The 19,407-nt window shown below is 50.5% G+C and overlaps 5 protein-coding genes across 5 annotated transcripts; 3 read left to right on the top strand and 2 right to left on the bottom strand.

Moving 5' to 3' along the window:
* Positions 1–1,049: 1,049 nt before the first annotated feature.
* Positions 1,050–2,756, top strand: A1O9_02521 (uncharacterized protein; the record flags this gene model as incomplete). Its single annotated transcript, XM_013408093.1, has 1 exon — positions 1,050–2,756. The coding sequence occupies one exon, from the start codon at positions 1,050–1,052 to the stop codon at positions 2,754–2,756; it is 1,707 nt and encodes a 568-aa protein (XP_013263547.1).
* Positions 2,757–4,463: 1,707 nt separating this feature from the next.
* A1O9_02522 (uncharacterized protein) lies at positions 4,464–11,273 on the top strand (the record flags this gene model as incomplete). Its single annotated transcript, XM_013408094.1, has 1 exon — positions 4,464–11,273. The coding sequence occupies one exon, from the start codon at positions 4,464–4,466 to the stop codon at positions 11,271–11,273; it is 6,810 nt and encodes a 2,269-aa protein (XP_013263548.1).
* Positions 11,274–13,323: 2,050 nt separating this feature from the next.
* A1O9_02523 (uncharacterized protein) lies at positions 13,324–15,447 on the top strand (the record flags this gene model as incomplete). The annotated part of the gene is made up of 1 exon (XM_013408095.1): positions 13,324–15,447. The coding sequence occupies one exon, from the start codon at positions 13,324–13,326 to the stop codon at positions 15,445–15,447; it is 2,124 nt and encodes a 707-aa protein (XP_013263549.1).
* Positions 15,448–16,021: 574 nt separating this feature from the next.
* A1O9_02524 (uncharacterized protein) lies at positions 16,022–17,617 on the bottom strand (the record flags this gene model as incomplete). The annotated part of the gene is made up of 1 exon (XM_013408096.1): positions 16,022–17,617. The coding sequence occupies one exon, from the start codon at positions 17,615–17,617 to the stop codon at positions 16,022–16,024; it is 1,596 nt and encodes a 531-aa protein (XP_013263550.1).
* A 360-nt stretch (positions 17,618–17,977) lies between these two features.
* Positions 17,978–18,991, bottom strand: A1O9_02525 (uncharacterized protein; the record flags this gene model as incomplete). The annotated part of the gene is made up of 1 exon (XM_013408097.1): positions 17,978–18,991. One exon carries the CDS (start codon positions 18,989–18,991, stop codon positions 17,978–17,980), a length of 1,014 nt encoding a protein of 337 aa, XP_013263551.1.
* Between the last annotated feature and the right edge of the window lie 416 nt (positions 18,992–19,407).

Raw genomic sequence — 19,407 nt, forward strand, 5'->3', positions numbered from 1 at the left:
CGGCCGAAAATACATAGGCTAGTTAGCCAGACCTGAGGATGTCCAAACTGGTCGGTGTTTGCTAAACACTCACATCAGTCTCTCCGTCTTGACCATCTTCGCAACCCTGCACTGACAAGGTTAGCAATAACTCGCAGTGACTCTCTTGTGCGTTATTACTTCAAAGCAAGCCAGCTCGTGTCTTTGCTTTGTCGTTCCGCCAGTTGTCAAGTCCTTGCCCCATCATTGATATCCCGTTCGCACTTTTGTCCATCGTATCTTTCGAGCCTGTTCCCAAGAATCAAGCCAGGCCAGAATCTGAGAAAGGTCGTCGTGGAAAGTCCCGGAGAAGTTCCGTACAAGAGGAGAAGTTCAGATCTGGGTCGAGAGGAGACCTCATGTTAGCCATACATCGTCTCCACCACAGTTCACCAGCGAATCAACCCCTGATATCAGATAATGGATTGGGACAATAGCCTTGAGTCTGCACAGCCTTGATGGTATATCGTCCTCGTTTACTCGCCAGAGGGCATTCGATGTCCATGGTCAACTGTACCTTTGCCGGATACTAGTTAGATCCTGTATTCCACGGTGTCCCCCAATATACCAAGAAAATGCCACCTCACAAGATGTAGATCATCGAAAGGGACAAGCGTCTCGATCTGTTACTTCGACATTGACGGACCCAAGCGATGCGTATGCTTATATCATGAAGCGAATACGCTCCATTGATACAAATTTCCAAGGCCTGCCGCCTCCCCCAGATTCTCCACCTCCTTCGTGCTCATACAACCTTTCCGGTGGTGGAGACAGTGAGATGGACCCAGGATTCGGCGAATTCGGTGGGAAATCTCGGCCGAGCCCGGCAGCTGCTGAATCGACGGCACTTGTTTATGGCTTGACGTATGATTAGTGTGAAGCCCAAAGTGTTTGCGGTCGGATTCCGTATTGTAGAATTTCCATAAGTATTCGCGAAGCCTCAATCGGAGAATCATATATCTTTCCCCCCTCTGGGGTTATCGGACACTTTTAGTCGCCACCCTACGATTGTGAAATCACTCTCAGACATCATGTCGCCCACAACGATGACTAGGACGAAAAGTGCACTGACCATTTCCTCCGTTTGTCCGGTGCAGATGTCACAATATCCTAAGCTCGACGCCAAGCAAGCCGGACATTTGCGACATTTTCACAACCTAGTTGCACAACCTGATGGTGAGTGGCACCATTTCGGCTCATTGGAAGCTCAACAGGAATGGGACGATGCCTACCGCTATCAATTGGCGACAATGTCTTATGCCGTTGGGGCGGCGCACTATCACCGTTTACCAGCGATGAGAAACGTCTTCAAAGAACTCTTCCGACGCATCATACACAAGATGCTCCGTCGTGAGGTCTGGGGTTACTGGTTCACCACCAGTCATGGGGGGACGCTGCTTGATCCTGATTTGAAGGAGCTTCGAAAACCCTGGGCGGACCCTGTCATCAAGGAAAATATCATGTACAGCGGACATTTGTTGCTGATGACCAGTCTATACGCCATGCTGTTCGACGATGACGAGTTCGAGAAGGAAGGCAGTTTGAAGTTCTCGTGGAACCCTTTGTTCTGGGGCATGGGCAGGGAAGATTTTGTGTATGACAATCGAAGTTTACAGAATGTCATATTCAAACAGATGGAGGAGAATGACTGGGTAGGCGTCTGTTGCGAGCCCAATGCTGTGTTCGTGGTGTGTAATCAATTTCCGGTATGTAAGCGCTTGCATGGGCCCGAACCATGTGCGGAATGGCTGACTCGCAGCGTGCAGATTATCGCCATGAGATACAACGATGTTCGCGACCGTACAAACAACACCGAAGAGATGCTGAAGAAGTACAAAGCGTCACTGGTTCGAAAGGGGATGCTCAACGATTCCGGGCTGTATCCCAGCTTCTTTGCTCTCAAGCAGAAACGAGCGATGCCGGCCCGTCAAGGGGCGCACACGGCATGGGCCAATGCATTCATGAACAGCTGGAACTCCACGAAAGTTCACTCCCTCTACGACAGCCAAGTCATAGGATTCCTTACCGAAGTTGAGGGGAAAACAAGGCTCCAACCATCCAGTGTCGCCAGCGCATTCCGAAGACTTGTCGCAGAAGAAGACGCGAACCCCGCGAGCATGCATACGCTGCACAAGGCTCGCGAGCAAGCTCCACTTTTTGCCAACCCACTCTTTCCTTTCGAGACGATTAGCTGGGGCTGTTTTCTCATGATGCTTTCTGAATTGGGCAAGAAGAAACAACTTGCCGACCTGCTGGAGTATGCAGATTCGCACCTCAACCCAAGATGGGAGTGTGGCGGCTTGTACTACCCACGCAACGACCAGCTTTTAGATCACGAGTACAATATGATTCACATGGAGCCGCATTCTGGAAACTGTGGTATTGGATACGCGCGCTTGAACGTAGCGGACGGCCAGAAGAAGATGTGGGAGCAGCCCTGGACCAGAGAGACATTGGCGGGTAGACCCTGGGTCGACGGTCTTACTCTTGGTGATGGTGTGGACTTTCTGAGAGGAATCTGGGATCAAGAAAAGCGTGCAATGGTCATCACGCTGAAAAGTTGGTCGGGGGAGCGTCGACATCTCTGCTTCATGATCCGGAACCTTGAAGTCGGCACCTGGGCGACTTATGTTGATGGCCGGTTGAAGCAGACAACAGACTTGGTGGAAGACAGAGGCTTGGAGATCTCTGTGAGTATAGCCGATGCTGAGGTTGACATCGTGGTCACCGCTCCATAGTTTCTACGTTGTGTTTATATCCGTCTCGGTGGAATGCATGAGGTGATGGTGATATTGAGTTCCACATACATAAGCATATGCTTGGGGGTGTTCATGTCAATCCACATCTAGGTGCTGGCGGGGAATGACGAAAAGTCGTGTAGGAGCCACGTCCAGTCACACTGTATCGGCTAAGCGCCAGGGTGTCAGGTCTGCGGAAGAACCCTCAAGGACGACCGTCGGAGACGGTACATGTATATGTCATCAAGTTCAACGCACTCCGGAGCTCAGATAGATGAACATGAAGTCACCCTGGTCAGTGCGAGGATCCTTTGGACCAAGACGCGTATTATCTAATATCATCTAATTTGATGCCTGGGCTCAATCCCTTGTTACTGTAATGTAGCACGCCTTATCACTTAACTAACTTACTCGTAGCTTAGTCAGTTCGATGGATGGTTAGAGCTTAGCTAGCTTGAAGCTTGTCCGAGGCGAGGCGTGATTGCGCGGCAGGAGACGGTCGGGTTAGGGACGGTTCCCTGGGGTACAAATGGCAGCCTTAGGTCTCTAGGCACCCGTCTAGGCATGGGGTTAGGTACTCAGTACCTACAGCGGGGTCCAGGAGGTGTGCCGTAAGGGGCCATCAGTGGGGTAGGTGGTCGTCGCTGTCACCCGCTAAACCAAAGCCTAAGCTACGAATACAGCATGTGCCGCGTTATGGTTTGGAGAAGTGCAATGATCTGCTTACTCCTCGCCACTTTCGTCCTATCACAACCTCGCCGTTGCTTAATCATCACGACTCAGTCACCTCGCAGCCACCACGTCTGCTGGACCCGCCAACATAATCATAATCAGCACCCAAACTCCTCTTTCCCTCCGCTTGCTGTAATAGTAACTCCCGGCTGTCCTGGTCGTCTGGGCTGGGTCCCTTTTCTCGTACTCGCTTTCATTTCTCGATCCTCGATCCTCGATCCTCGGGTCTCTTCATCCTCATTGTCACTGGCATCAATCCTTGAGCTCGCTGTCGCCCTATTTCTCTGTCCATCATCTTCATCCTCGGTCAGCAACCCCACCCGACCAAGCGCTACCATGTCATAACTCGGACGCACGTCACCCGTCCACATACCAACGGTGATGGATGAAATCCTGGGCGACGATCTGCCCCTCGCGGCAAGCAGGCTGTTTGAGCGTCTGAATCAGATCCCAAACTACACATGGGACAAATCGGTAGATATAGATGCACCTTGGTGTTGGCCTTGCCCTGGCCCTGCAGCACGCTGACTCGATATTAGTTTGCGCCTTTCCATACCACATATGACCATTGGTGGGTTTTCCTATTCCCAGACTGCCCTATACAGACTGACTGACTGACCGGCGATCCTGATCAGGCATGTATATGGCATTCTTCACAACATAGATGTATTGAATCCTCGATCCTCACTCAGTACCCTCACCAGTTTCTCCCTCCCCTCCGGCTCCTCGAGGAGTTCCCCGAAACTCGATGCGCATCGTCCATCCCTCAGGCAGCATCATCACTGGAGCAGTATCAGCGGTGCCTCTACCGACAGCGAGAACTTGTCGTCCAAGGACGAGCCCGAACCAATATGGCAGCCAGTTGTCGCCCGCATCAGCACCCATGTCCTGCGTCTTGAACGAGAATTCCATTACAATCAAGAAATCATCAAAGAGGCTGATCCCGAGTGCCAACACACAATTCGACCGATTGAGATGTTCAGATTGCCCACCACTCCAGGCGATGCCAATTCCATGATTGTTTGTGTCTATGAGGCTCCTGGAAAGAACTATCTGCGTGAAGTTTTGGACTTTGGTCCGGCCTTCTACGGCCTCCAGGGTCGCGGTCTCAATGTGGATCGCGGCACGTCGGGCGAGAAAGTTCCCCTTCAGGCCTTTCTTGATTTCGCAATTGGATCCTCGGAGGTGTTGGAATTATTGCACCATGGTGCCAAGTTCGTTCATGGTGAAATTCGCGCTGATACCTTCCACTGGAATCGGGAGACAAATGTGGTCAAGCTCATGAATGGTGGAAACGGTCCTCGTGCTTACGAAAATCTGCTTTCGAGCGAAGGCTGGGCTACAATGAGTCGCCAGCTAGGAGTCAAGAACAAGCTGCAATTTATCGCCCCAGAGCAGACAGGCAGACTACCGGCGGAGCCAGATAGCAGAACCGACATCTACAGTCTCGGTGTGCTATTCTGGACACTACTGACCGGTCAACCCGCTTTCGATGCAGACACACCCATTGATATTGTTCAAAGGGTTCTAACTCATCGCTTGTCAATGGTGACTGCTATTCGGATGGATGTTCCCGACGTCATCTCTCATATCATCACCAAAATGACTCAGAAGCAGATGGACGAACGTTACCATTCAGTTAGCGGCTTGAAATATGATCTCTTGCAGATACAAAGGATGTTAGGCGAGGGCGACCAAGATAAGATACGGCAGTATAAGGTCGGCCTACGCGACGTCTCGTCATTCTTCATCCTGCCCTCCAAGCAGTTCGGTCGACACAATGAGACCGAACGCATAACGAAAATCATCGAAAAGGTCCATAAACGCCAACGTTCCGCCAATCGACATTTGTCAACTCAGCAGCCTCTTCATAGTGCAGCCTCCAATTCCTCCATCTCAGACAGTCGCGCGGACGGCCTCGACGAAAGGGAAGGCTCCGAGTCGTCTGGCTCCTTTGGCTACAGAGAGTCGCGAAGCAATTCCACCACCATCGGTCTTGATGGAGCGGTATTTAATTCAAACTTCAGTACCAAAAGCGGTATACTCTCCAAACGGGGCAGAGGCACGCCATTGGATGTCTTATCAGATCGTGATAGCAATTTGTCCGGCGGCTTGCAAGCTTCTCCTGATACTCTTGGCATGATGACCAGGCGCAGAAATAGCCATAAATACAAGCGCAAGAACAGGACAGAGGTTGTGACCATTCTGGGTCCATCAGGTGTTGGGAAGACAACTTTGCTCAAAGCTGTACAGCCGGCCATTCGTCGTCATGGGTACTTTGCCCTGGCTAGATTTGACCGTGCACGCCCATCGCCTTTCGAGCCCTTAATCAAAGCTATGGCAAGCCTCTTCCGACAAATCTTCTCCGAGAAGGACGTGAATACGCCATACCATGAGCATCTTCGAGCACACGTCACTCCATTCTGGCCGATTCTGCACTCCATGCTAGATTTACCGGCCACTCTACTCGATGTGACGGTATTGTCGAAGAAGCTTCTCACCAAGACGGACACTGCAACCCAAAGCATCAACACTGAGGTTCCCACCGTTGATAGTGTATCGAGGACGAATTCAATCTCACTTTCACACAACAGCTGGGATGCCAATGACTTTCTCAGAGGGCCAGCTAGTACCAAATCTATTCGATTGATCAATACCTACATGGACGTCCTTCGCACCATTTGCACCGGTAAACTCATCTGTCTGTGCTTGGATGACTTGCAAGCTGCCGATTCTGAATCAATCGATTTGCTCTGTCATGTCATCAAGGCGAAGGTGCCGGTGGTTTTGTTGCTCTCTAGCAGAACTGAAAATGGACAGGCTCACGAGCACACAACAAAAATCTTAGACTTGGATTCTCTCAACAAGATAGAGCTCGGGAATTTGCGCGAGAAACACGTTTTCGATTATGTGGCAACCACCATGTCCCAGTCTGTGGAGACGATTATTCCTCTAGGAGCAGTTGTGTACGCCAAATCTGAAGGAAACCCCTTCCTGGTCAAGGATATCCTTCAGACTTGCTACGAGCGGAACTGTCTTTGGTATGACTGGAGAGCTTCGGGCTGGCAGTTTGATCTAGACAAGGTTTTCGACGAGTTCAGCTCGCGCGGTTGTCTCGAAGTTGGTTATCTGACTCGACGCCTGGAAGAGCTTCCACCGGCCTCAAGATCGATCTTGGCTTGGGCCTCGCTCATTGGGACGACCTTCTCGTTCAAGCTAATTTCGGCCATTATGGCAGGTGACTTCTTCTACAGTAGCGGAAGCGATCAAACGAATGATGCAACTTGCCCGAAGCGTGTGAAACTTTTCAACCTATCAGAAACAGATATCGTCAATGGGCTACAGCAACTTGTCAACTTGTACATAATACAGCCCGGAGAGACCGACGATGAGTTTCGATTCACACATGCTCGCTCCTTAAACGCCTCGAATGAGTTGCGCGAATGCCAGAATGTGTCTAAGATGCACTTCATCATTGCTCAGACAATGATGACTTATCTGAGTCAGTGCAAGTTCAATTTGTATCCTCTCGCAAGACATATCTGTCTGGCATCGGATATTGTGAAAGAGAGATGTCCCACAAGGATACGGCATCGAGATGTTCTCTGGCGAGGGGCTCAGAAAGCAAATGAACAAGGTGCCAAAGAAACAGCACTCTCCTATTATCAGACCGCAGTGCACTTACTCCAGGATGATAAATGGAACACCGACAACCCGGATGTCTTTTATGACGAAACACTACAACTTCACGTTAACTGCGCAGAAGTCATGTATCAACAGGGTCAAGGGGATGAGGCTTTGAAGCTTTTGGAGGAAACCTTCGACCATGCGCGTTGTTCAGCAGATAAAACCAGGTCCTACATCTTGAAGGGCAGAATTCTGGCTTTCCAGGGTAAATTCCTCGATGCATTTCAGTCTCAGAGGGACTGTCTGGCAGAGCTTGGTCATCCTATGCCAGACATGACCTGGGATGAGTGCGACATTGAGTTCAAGAAATTGGAATTCCGCCTCCGTGAGATTAATAAGGAAGAACTTGTTGCACGGCCGCTTAGTGAAGACAAGACAACAATTGCCCTGGGCACTGTCTTGAGCGAAGCTTTGGGCGCTTTGTACTGGTCGAATGCCCAGCTCTGGTACCAATGGGTCATTGGTAATGTCAACGCTATCCTAAATTGTGGGAATTTCGTCCAAGCAGGTCTGGGTTTCACGATGCTCGGAGCTGCGGCCATTGGTCGTTTCAAAGACATTGAGCTTGGACTCGCCTATGGTGAGATTGCACAGGATTTCTTCACGCTCTATGACGACTCGTGGACTCGTGGACGGGGCTGGACACTGTTCACATTATTCATTGGTCATTTTCAAACCCCAGTCCGGAACCTGCTACCCATCCTTGACAACGCCTTGGAATATTCCCTTTCCTCAGGCGACAAATTCGTTAGCATTCTCAACATCGGGTCAATGGCGCTGTCCAGATTCTGGGCTGGACAAGACCTTGCAGAAGTTGAAGCATTCTGTAATTACGGCCCTGAAGAATTTGAGGACTGGCTCAATGACCGTCGCGGCGGTACCCTCCTTATTGCCACGAGACAAGTTGCTCGAGCTTTGCAAGGGAAGACCATTGCACAAGACGCCAACACACTTCTCGATGACCACGAATTCAACACAGCGACATGGATGTCCGAGTGTCACAGGTATGCCGCCAATGCCGAGCGTCCCAAAGATATATGGCACGCCCTCTCTCTTACAGCGTATTATCTGATGGGCTACCCAGAGTACGTGGTTGAGAAGGGGCGGCACCTTGTCGCGGGCTCTCTAGATGACCTTTGGTCTAACAGACCTGGATGTGGTGCTCGCTTCTACCTAGGCATGGCACTTGTGGCTGTTGCAAAGGAAAAGCCTGAAGAAGAGCGTACCCCTTATGTCGAAGACGCAAGAACCATGAAGAGGTTCATCGACGAATGGGGTAAGGTGAACGATGTAAACTATCTAGCCTGGTCTCATATACTTGAGGCTGCCATTTCTGATGTCACGAATGTATACTACGGTGTGGTTTCCAATCTGGAAATCGCGATCGATCATTGTCAGATCCATGGGTTTGCCCTTGAAGAGGCTTTAGCAGTCGAGCTTCAGGCTGAATTCCTCCTCGCTCGTGGTGCCAAAAGAGCTGGAAAAGTCATGGTTCAAGAAGCAATCGCCGCATGGAATAGAATTAATGCTGGCGGCAAAGCTAGACAATTGGCAGAGAAACATGAGTGGTTGATCAAGACGGCAACCACCTCGAGGACGATGGATGCCACAACCCAGACTCAAGATTTACATGCGCTAACGGCAAGTGAAGAAGAGGCGCAAATCCAAAACAAACGCGATTACACCAATGCCTGGGTTCAGCCAAAAGCTGCGGTTCAAGTACAACTACCACAGGACGTACCAGGCATGGGGCTTGACATCCTCGATCTTACATCGATTCTGGAATTTTCACGCGTCATCAGTTCGGAACTCCAGATCAATAATTTGCTGTCAAAGATGATCTCGGTCATTCTTGAATCAGTTGGCGGGCAAGCGGAATTTTGTGCTATTGTCATCGATTCGGAAGACCAGGGGTGGTGTGTGGCTGCAAGTGCAGATCATGAAACTGGCGTCAAGACCTACCCAGATGGTATTCCGTTCTCCGAGGTCGACGATCAAGCTGCGCAGCAGATCACACATTACCTTCTCCGGACCAAAGAGACTGTTTTTGTGCAAAATGTCTTAGAGGATGACCGGTTCTCCAATGTCGGCGATGCCTATCTGGCCAGGAATCCAGCAGGCCGTTCTATTATTGCTATTCCCATTATTCAAGCTGATCACTTGATGGGAGTCATCCATTTAGAGGGACGACCGAATTGCTTCACGCAGCGCAATATGATTGTCCTTAACCTTCTCACCAACCAAGTTGCCATTTCTCTGGGTAATGCACTTTTGTACAGGAAGGTTCGCAAGGTGAGCGCATCGAACGCAAGTATGATTGAATCACAAAAACGTGCTCTTGCTGCTGCCCGTGAGGCAGAAGCAAAGGCGAAGAAGGCCGAGGCAGAAGCTATGCATAATGTCAAATTGAAGGAAGAAGCAGCGAGAGCGAAATCAATCTTCCTCGCCAACGTCAGTCACGAACTTCGAACTCCGTTGAACGGTGTCATTGGCATGTCAGAGCTTCTCAAGGGCACTCCTCTCAGCAAAGATCAGGAACAATATGCAGACAGCATCCGAGTGTGTGCCGACACCTTATTGACAGTTATCAATGATATTCTCGACTTCTCCAAGCTAGAAGCTGGCAAGATGCAAATGTTTACGGTACCTCTCAGCCTAAAGGAAACCATTACCGAGGTTGTCCGTGCATTGGCATACACCAATCAAGAACACGGTCTTCAAACTATCGAAGATCTTGCTATTGAGGACAGTCTCGTCCTTGGTGATCCAGTACGGCTTCATCAGATTTTCATGAACTTATTGAGCAACGCCTACAAGTTTACACCCAAGGGCTCTGTAACGGTCCGGGCAAGGAAAAACGCCGAAACTAGGGACAAGGTCAAAATCACTTGCTCTGTGTGTGATACAGGCATTGGTATAACACAAGAGCAGCTGTCTAGGTTGTTTCAACCCTTCTCCCAGGCGGATTCGTCTACGGCTCGTTCGTATGGAGGAAGCGGTCTTGGTCTCAGCATTTGCAAAGCAATGATTGAGAACGTTCTTGGTGGCAAGATTTGGATAGAGTCCACACCTGGAGTGGGAACAACTGTTTCGTTTATACTCACGTTCCAGAAAGCACCCAAGAATAGCAGCAAGTACGAGGATATGAAGATTGTTGCCAAAGACCCAGATCCAATGGCGAATTGGTCTCAGGCGGCGAGCCCCGAAACCGAACCGAAGAACTTTAGCTTCTGCGATCTGAGCAAAATTCCCAAAGAGGAGTTACGAGTGTGCATTGCCGAAGACAATCATATCAATCGGAAGATTGCCATCTCGTTTGTCAATAGGATTGGGCTCAAGTGTGAAGCTTATGAAGATGGACAGCAAGCTTATGATGCACTTCGAGCCAAAAGCAAGGAAGGCAAACCATTCCATCTTGTTCTGATGGATGTTCAGATGCCTGTGCTCGACGGGTACGAGGCGACCAAGGCTATCAGAGCGGATCCTGATCCCAATGTAAGTAAGGTTTTGGTCATTGCCATGACAGCTTCAGCAATCCGGGGAGATAGGGAGAAATGTCTTGAAGCAGGGATGAATGATTACTTGGCCAAACCAGTACGCCAAAATGTGCTCAAAGCCATGTTGGATGAGTATTTGAACAACACCAAGGAAGCTATCCGGACGGCCGAGAAAGGTGTTGAGACTGTCACAACTCCAGGTGACAAAGCTAACGGGTTGTCGGAGAAAAAGGTTCACAGTCCAACGGAACAGCAGGCAAACGGGGCTGCATTGCCCAAACCTGAAGAAAAGCCAAAAGTGAGGCGCCCATTTAAAAGGGTGATGAAAAGAGTCGATTCGAATCCAACAGAAACAAGCCAAAGGCTAGGGCGGACAAGTAGTCCGCCTAGTGGAAAGCGGGAGATAGACGAACTAGGAAAGATCAGCATGGAGCATGTGTCCCCGAAACCAACGGACGATGCGGGGTTACCTGTCATGAATGGTCATGTCAATGGTCATGCGAAGGGAGTGGTGCAAACACCTGATGAAAGTAAAGTCGAAGGTCTACCTAAAGCTCATGCTCAAGCGCAAGCAAATGGGGACAAGACAAGTGGTGATTGACCATGAGGACTAGAAGAAGGAATGCCAGCGGCCTTGATTAAAGCTCGTGAAGCCGGGTAGCAGTCCGAATCCATCACGACTTGATGAAATCAGATATAATGAATGGCGTTTCGGGACATTTTTTGTCTCTCCCTCAATTGGACTGATTATGGACAGTGCCGGGGTATTACTACAGTACAAGGCAGGCAAGGAAAACGTTCAGGCTGCAAGTCTCAAACGGGATTGATACAACCCTCATTCGATGTGAAGCTTTCTCCATCCCTGCGAGATTACCAGCTTGAAGAGATCAAAAGGAAAAGAGAAATTGGTTGCGCAGGGAGTCTGAACTTGCTTGCTAGCGCGGTGTCCTTAGCGGTGGGTAGACAGCAAACTATTCGAAATATCATGTATGTATAAAGATGCATGAGCAAATTATGGTTATTCCAAGAATTATGATTGAGAAGCGAGAAACAAATGGATCCGCGCGAAAATGTAAAGCCATTTGCTTCATGGGCCGCTCGACGAAGTGAGTGAAGTGAGACAGGAATCAATCTCCTTGAACCCCGACTGCGGCCGAGCGACTCAGAGTCACGCAGTGGAGATAGAGTTAAGGAGTAGAACTCGTCGAAAGCAGTAGCTTAGCTGGAAATACGGAATTGTAGTAGCGAGAAACAAACGGATCCGTGCAAAGAGTGTAAAGCTGTTCCAACGCTAAGCCATGGACTATTCAACGAAGCGAGTCAAAAGGAGACTGAGATATCTTGAGGAGGGGACATGTACAAGCAACTCATGTAATGGGGTAAGTCAAGGAGAAGGACTTCGTCCTCCGTACATACGGAACTCCATACTCCTGTGCGTCTAGGTCTCTAGCAAGACTCCTTAATTGCATGTCTCTCGTCTCTATATCGACTAATGCCAAATCAGGCATAGCCGTAGTTGGAAGAGCGGGAAGACCCACAACTTTAAATGGGTGGCGTCAAGCATTTTCCAAACCGCAAAGTGCCAAGCCGCAAGGTAGCCAATCAGAGCGATATCCTTGGAAGCGTTCGACCTCATTTTGTAACTCATCCAATCTTCCCCTGCAAGCGCCCAGGAGCTACCACTTCGCTTCTTGCATGCTTGAATTCAGCGTTCCTCCCCAATCGACTTACCGAGGAGGTCGGCCTGGGGGTGAACACAGCCTCGATAGTGGACTTCAACGGGACGAGGAGGTTAACCAGTGCACGTTGGCTAGCCGCGTTCCCCGCCCCGAGCTTTGGTCGGTTGTCCCAGTCCTAGACAAAAACACCTCCTGATTTGTTTCAAAACACTCGATTTTCTGCTCTTATGGGTTATGACCCATGCCGCTTAACCTGATCAGACGGCCTTGCCCGTGCGTTTGCGGGTCATGATTGGCTTTCTCAGGCTAGAAGCGGAGGTGGCTCTGCGGCTCTTCTCTTCAGCCTTTGCTGCAGCTGGCACTCGAGCATTCTAACTGGTTAGCCTTGTTCGCTACAGACAACCGACGACCATATCCGCTGGAAATGCATCCTGAAAAGACTTCATCCACACCCACCTCGAAACGTTTTGTGCGCGTCGCGCGCGCCATCGTTGGGTCATTGCTTTACTTCAGAATGTCTTGAATTGGTGCACCCGCTATCAATAGTGACATGCTGGTTACATTACCTGTCAATTGACGGTGGATTTGGCTTGTGTGAGTGGAGTACGCTTTTTTGCGAGCGGAACTCCTTCGGGCCTACCATCCAGCGACGCTCTATAGACGAGCGCGAAATGGTTACTGATGGTGTTTTCATACAAATGGAGGCATATCTCGCCTTCGACAAGGACAGGTCTTCCTTCTCCTCTCCTCATCCTCCATCTCTCTGGGTCTTTTCAGTCCTAGCACTCTCTTTTCCCTTTTTTTGTCGCTCCAGTCTTTCGCTATCTGCACATACACACTCTCGTTACGCCTCTAGAAGGTGCCCAACGATCGTTAACTGCTTAGTTCAGTTTTGTTATACTTACTTCTTGCACATATCTTACATCAACTACATCAGACTCCTCCCATACACTGGTGATTTCGACAATCACCATGAAGCCCGCATTGACTGCAGGGCTTATGGCCTCTGCCTTGTTTGTGCAGCAGGCTGCAACGACAAGCTGGGGTGACCAGCCGAGCTTCTCGAACCCCGTCAATACCAACAACAACTGCACGGTGGATCAGGGCAACGGCTTCGATTGGTCCAAGCTACCAACCGGGGGGTTCAACAGCTACGACGGTTTCAACTTCGGTGGCTTTGATTGCAAGGATTCTTTCCAGCCCAAGAATCGAAAGAGGACCTTGGAGACTCGAGCCAACTTCCAGTCGAAATGTATCCAAGGCACGCTTCCCAAAGGTGGCAGCAGCGGCCCGAAGATCTCGTCAGGACAGGGCGACAAGTTTTCCATCACCCATTTCGACGTCTCGGTCGGGTTTGATACCGATATCGACTTCATCTTCTCCATGCCCGATGGCTCCAAGTGCAAGCATACGTCCGCCTGCAAGGCTGGAGGTTCCACCGTGCAAAACTCTCAGTGCGGCGGCGCTCATGAAGTCACATTCCAGCTTCCACCGAAGGGTGGCAAGGACTGTGATTTTGGTATTCACTCAATTGGCTTTGAGTGCCATTCGACTTCGAAAACCACCACCACCACCAAGGCTACGAGTACCACGAGGGCATTGACTACTACATCCAACGTTGTGACAACTACCAAGACATCGCCGCCAAGCACCACAACAACGACTAAGGGCGGAGATGTTCCCCCTCCGCCGCCACCGGTTACTACTACCACTAAAGGGGGAGAACTGCCACCCCCTCCACCAGTCACGACTACCACGACTAAGGGCGGAGATCTACCTCCGCCTCCACCAGTGACAACAACGACAACCAAAGGAGGTGACCTACCACCCCCGCCTCCGGTGACAACAACGACAACCAAAGGAGGTGACCTACCACCCCCGCCTCCGGTGACAACGACGACAACCAAAGGAGGTGACCTACCACCTCCGCCTCCGGTGACAACAACGACAACCAAAGGAGGTGACCTACCACCCCCGCCTCCACCAGTGACGACAACAACTTCTCAGGGGGGTGATGTTCCTCCACCACCAGTGACCACTACGACCACCAAAGGAGGAGATCTGCCCCCACCCCCTCCACCAGTGACGACCACTACCAAGGGCGGAGATCTGCCTCCTCCACCTCCGCCGCCCGTCACCACTACAACAACCAAACCTAATGAACAGCCTCCTCCATTCACCTCAATCTCAACGACTACGACATCCACACCACCAGCACCTCCCCCGACCACGCTCACCTCATTCACTCTGCCTCCAGTGACCAGCTCAACCCTCAGCACGACCAGCAGCGGCGCTCCCCCACCACCACCACCACCACCACCACCACCAACAGGGGGCAACGACTCACCCTGCCCGCCGGTCCTCCCCCGCTGCCTGAACACATGGCTCAGCCTGGTATCCTCGTGCCGCTCCAATAGCGACCACGCATGCTTCTGCCCGTCCGCAGACTTCATCTCGAACGTGCAAGCCTGCGTGTCCGCATGGGGCACCTCCGACACCGAGATCACCGGGGCGCTGTCGTACCTAGCTGGAATCTGCGCCGACTTCGTTCCGCAGAATCCCGGCATCTGCACCGGTGTGCCCAGCACCATCACGCTCGTGCCAGTGCCGCAGACCATTACTGAGACGGCGACGAATGGCAATGGAAGAGGGACCAGGCCACCTGTTGGACCGCCAGCTGGTGGTTTCACCATCCCTGTCACCACTGTGACGCTTGTACAGACCAGGCAGGGTGAGACGATCACCACCGCCTACACCGTCCCCCAGGTCGAGTTTGTGACTACGCAGGGCACCGGCACCGCAACTGCCGCTGGTGTTGGTCTGGTCCCTGCTGTGCCTGCTTTGGCTACCAGCACGGGTGTCAGCTCTGGATCTGGATCTGGATCTGGGTCAGGAAGTGGAAGCGGTGCAGGTGCAGGTGCAGGTGCAGGTGCAGGTGCGCCCGCCCCAGCGGCCACTACAAATGCAGCTGCCGCCGGCAACACTGCAACTGACACGCGACCAGCGGCAGCGACCTTCACCGGCGCCGCGTCCAGACAGAGCTTCGGCTTCGGCGCGCTCGCCGCAGTGCTTGCCGTCGTCGCGTTTGTGTTCTAATCATTGGAAACAGGGAGATGCATTTGACAATACATATTATCATGGTCATATTAAAAGAAAAACAACCACGCAGTATCTTTGATCGAGATGGGCGGGGCACATTGGGTTGGGCTTTTATTGGGGATTTGTCTTTTGGGAAGGCGGCGGGTTTCTACGTCGACACCTAAAGTTAGTGCGTAATTTTTAGTCACCGCCCTAATTTGGGCATTATCACAGGGCTGGGTTTTGATATACACCAAATGGAGATCGAGAAGAGAAGATGGATGGGGGGGACATGAAAGATGCAGCAATGTATGTATGTCTGTATGCAGTTGCCGTTGCAGGGTTAGATAATTAATCGAGAATCACAGAATTGTTTTGAAGTGTTTACATTTGATAGCCTTATGAGATGATTAGTAGGATTGGAACCATTGTCCCATGTATTTCTATATAACTAACTAGCATCCCTCCCCCCCTCCTCCCTTTCTGTCTAACCGTAGTCTATGCACAGCTCCACTTACTTAGCAGCGCAACTTGGCAGTTGCCTGATGTTCCATTGTGATGCGGCGTTCAAAACGGCTGGGTCCGTTTGATCCTAGTCTTGATCACCGTGTTCAAGACTTCCGCCACTGGCCCCTTCTCCAAAAGTCTCTGTTTGCTGCTCCGTTTCATGGGTGGTGCAATGATTTCCTTCAGGCCTTTCTGTCCCCGCTAGAAGCTTCTTGCCATCGCCGCATTTGTCAACATTATCAACCTGGATCATCTTCCCTTGACCCTTCACCCATTTTGAAACCGCATCAACTGCTTGTAACGGCACATTGCGATACCTGAGGAAGAAATCCTGCAGCGTGGCGGGAGAAATTTTCTTATCGGGAATTTGGCTTGCGAAGGTTGAGGCAAGCTCTTCTAGTGTCTCAGGAGCTATATCTGCTGAAGCCGGGCCATAGACGTGGAGGAACATGCTGCGAGCCTGCTCCTGGCTGGCGAGGTCGAATTTGAGTCGATAGTCGATCCGGCCTGGCCGTATAAGTGCGGGGTCGAGCCGATTAGCATGGTTGGTTGTCATGATATATATTGCGCCTTCCGGCGACGAAGGGCCATCAAGGGCATTCAATAGCCCAGAGAGCGTCACACGTGTGTTCTTGAATACGACTTGCGAGGGAGGCTTCGACGGTATCGCAGATGCAAACTCATTCTGCGTACAATCACCTCGTCGATCCTCTATGCCAGAACTATCGATATCTTCAAGGAGGATGATGCCATTCTGATCATCAACTCTTCGAAGCATTCCTAGCAGACCCATATCGGTCAATGTCGGATGGAATTGAAGTGAAAAGACGGGAAGAGTGAAATGGCTAGCAAGCGCCATTACCGTAGTTGACTTGCCGGTGCCTGGAGGCCCATAAAAGAGATATCCTCGGCGCCAGGGCATCCCCCGATCTTTATACCATTGTCGCCCTTTGAGAAAGGATTCGACATCTGCAATGAGGGATAATTTATCTTGACCGTCCATCGAAACAGATTTCAAAGACCTTGCAGGTACTTCAATTGACCATGCCCATGAGGTTGTATCTTCGAAAGGATGGGATACTGCAATAACGGTTTTACTCTTTTCAACATTATAAGACTGAAGTAGTTCCTCTAGCATATCCCGAATCGGCCTTGCCGACCAGCCCAGACATCGGAGAACACACTGACCTTGTCCATCATTGGTATAGTAGAACAATGTTCTTTTATAGAAGAATATCTGTTCCAACTGTGAGGGGATGAAAATGACGTTCTTGATCTTCCCTGACAACGTCAGTTCATTTTGAAGGCTTTTTTTATCCGATTTGTTTTTGATGAAATCGAGAGATATAGCGTCAAAATGGGATTTTGGAAAACAGAGAGTAGTGGAGCAGAAGTAGAGAAAGAGTGCGTCATGCAATCGATCCCCATCGCGGAGAGTCACAGAAGAAGTCATGCATTTGAGCAAAAAGGATTTCAAAGAGGCCCTCCAGCTCTCAATTGTGTTTGTGAAAACAGAAGCTCCCATATAGGCGGCCAGAAAGATTGGTAGGAGTTGGACCACTCGTGGATGTTTCGACATCATCTGATGTAGTTGTGGAAAGAAAGTCTTGAAGATGTAGACAAATGTATTGACATCTCGACCAAAGAGATTCATTGCATCCATTCCACGTCCGAGGCCCATGGTCCATGTTATTGCTTCTCCCTCCATTTCTTTTAGGGTCCGAAGGTGTGTCGATATTCTGGGGAAAATGGTAGAATACTTTGACCGAGATGGGCTTTGCGGCTGAAGAGCAGAGGCAAGAAGCTACTGTTTATATAGAGTTTGGAAAACTCAAAAGGGTGGAATGGTCTGTCACCACTGGTGCAGCATCTGACACTAGTCCATCAATGACAGACTTCTGGTCGAAGCAAATGTTGATATTGCAGGAACGGCTGCAGAACATCTTGTCACATAGCAGTCGTTGTCACAGAGAGCCAGGGGTGAGAGTCCAGTCTTTATGATTGGGAAGATTGAAATGCTCCATCCCATCGTTAATTGGCTTCAGGTTGAAAAGCCCTCAATCTCAAGTTCCGTCAGAAACTTTTCGGTTTGGGCTTTCGCTCTCTGGGCTTCAATCAACTTCCGTCGATCATCAATCTCCTTCTTTCGGTGGGATCTTTTGTCCTCTCGCGCCTTGCGCATATTTTCTGTCTCTAATCTCTCCTTCTCCAGGGCTTTCATTTCTCTCTTTCTCTCCTCAGCATCTTGGCTAAAGGCGTAGAAACCGGTACCTTTCGTTCTCACCTCTGCACCTGCATCATAATGACTATCAGGTGGAGGAGTAGCAGATTTATCTCGTTTCTTGGCTATCTCGGACATACGATCTGCAATGACCTGGTCTGGATTAAAGGCGGCATACTGGATAGTGTCACCCATAATGATATTCTCGGGTATAGTTGGCCTTGCAGATGATCGAGCCTCCTCTTCAGCCAGATGAGTGTTGGTAGCCTTTCGTCTTTCCTCGCGGGCGGCTTGGGCTTTTGTTCCTTTCCGTAATCGTCCAAATTCGTCGAGGTATTCCACTGTCTCGTCTTCATCCGTCGCATCGTTGTATTCCGACTCAGAATCGTCACTGGCGGCTGCTCCATGTTTAGCGTCCTTCTCGGCCCATTTGCGATCAAAGTCGACCAGGCTGCGCTCGTCATAGTCGCCCTTTCCTATATACTCGCCACGTTTCATAGCGTTGTACACTCTGACCTTGTCCTCCATCTTTCTCTTGGATCTGTGCAACTCTGCAGTATCCACGGAGCCAATATCATCTCTTGTTTTGTGGCGCTGTTGGCCCTCCTCAAGGTCCGCAGCCGCACGTTTCTTGACATTCTTGTTGTGGGCCTTGAATATGTCTGTCTTCGAGTTCGAATGTCTGGGTCGACCGGAAGTCGGTCTCTCTTTACTTGATGAGGTACTGGAGATTAGCGAGGCAAGACTGGTAGAGAAGGCAAGAGATGTGGATGAGGAGATGTCTTTGGCTTTTGTCTTGGAGGCTTGCTTAATTCCATAGAGACTGTCCGTCATGATACCTACTGTTGAGGGGACAAGATTGAGTCCCGCAAGAGGTCAATTGGATAACCAAGACATGAATTGAGGCAAGTCTTGACAACCTAGCTCGCGACCGGAGGGAGGAGGTCTTGAGTTTGTACAAATCCTTGCCTGGAAATCCACCTGCGCGGTTGAGGCGGCCCTACCGTTTCGGGCATGGTCGCTTGCTGGGCGCGACGCCGCTTTTAAGGCTATAAGACCCACAGGATCCTTGGTCTCTCCCAGCCTGGCCGAAACCCCGCGGTCCCCTTCCCCTTTCCCGATCATCCCCCACATGGAGCACCAAATCATGAGATAGCAACTATGCAGGAAACGCACACCGATCAACTAAAAGGTCGGATCAATCAACTTTGCCGCAACAGGGACAAGACCAGAGCTACAAACCCCCTGAC

This window comes from Exophiala aquamarina, assembly GCF_000709125.1.
Source record: "Exophiala aquamarina CBS 119918 chromosome Unknown aczIA-supercont1.2, whole genome shotgun sequence".
Classification (NCBI taxonomy): domain Eukaryota; kingdom Fungi; phylum Ascomycota; class Eurotiomycetes; order Chaetothyriales; family Herpotrichiellaceae; genus Exophiala; species Exophiala aquamarina.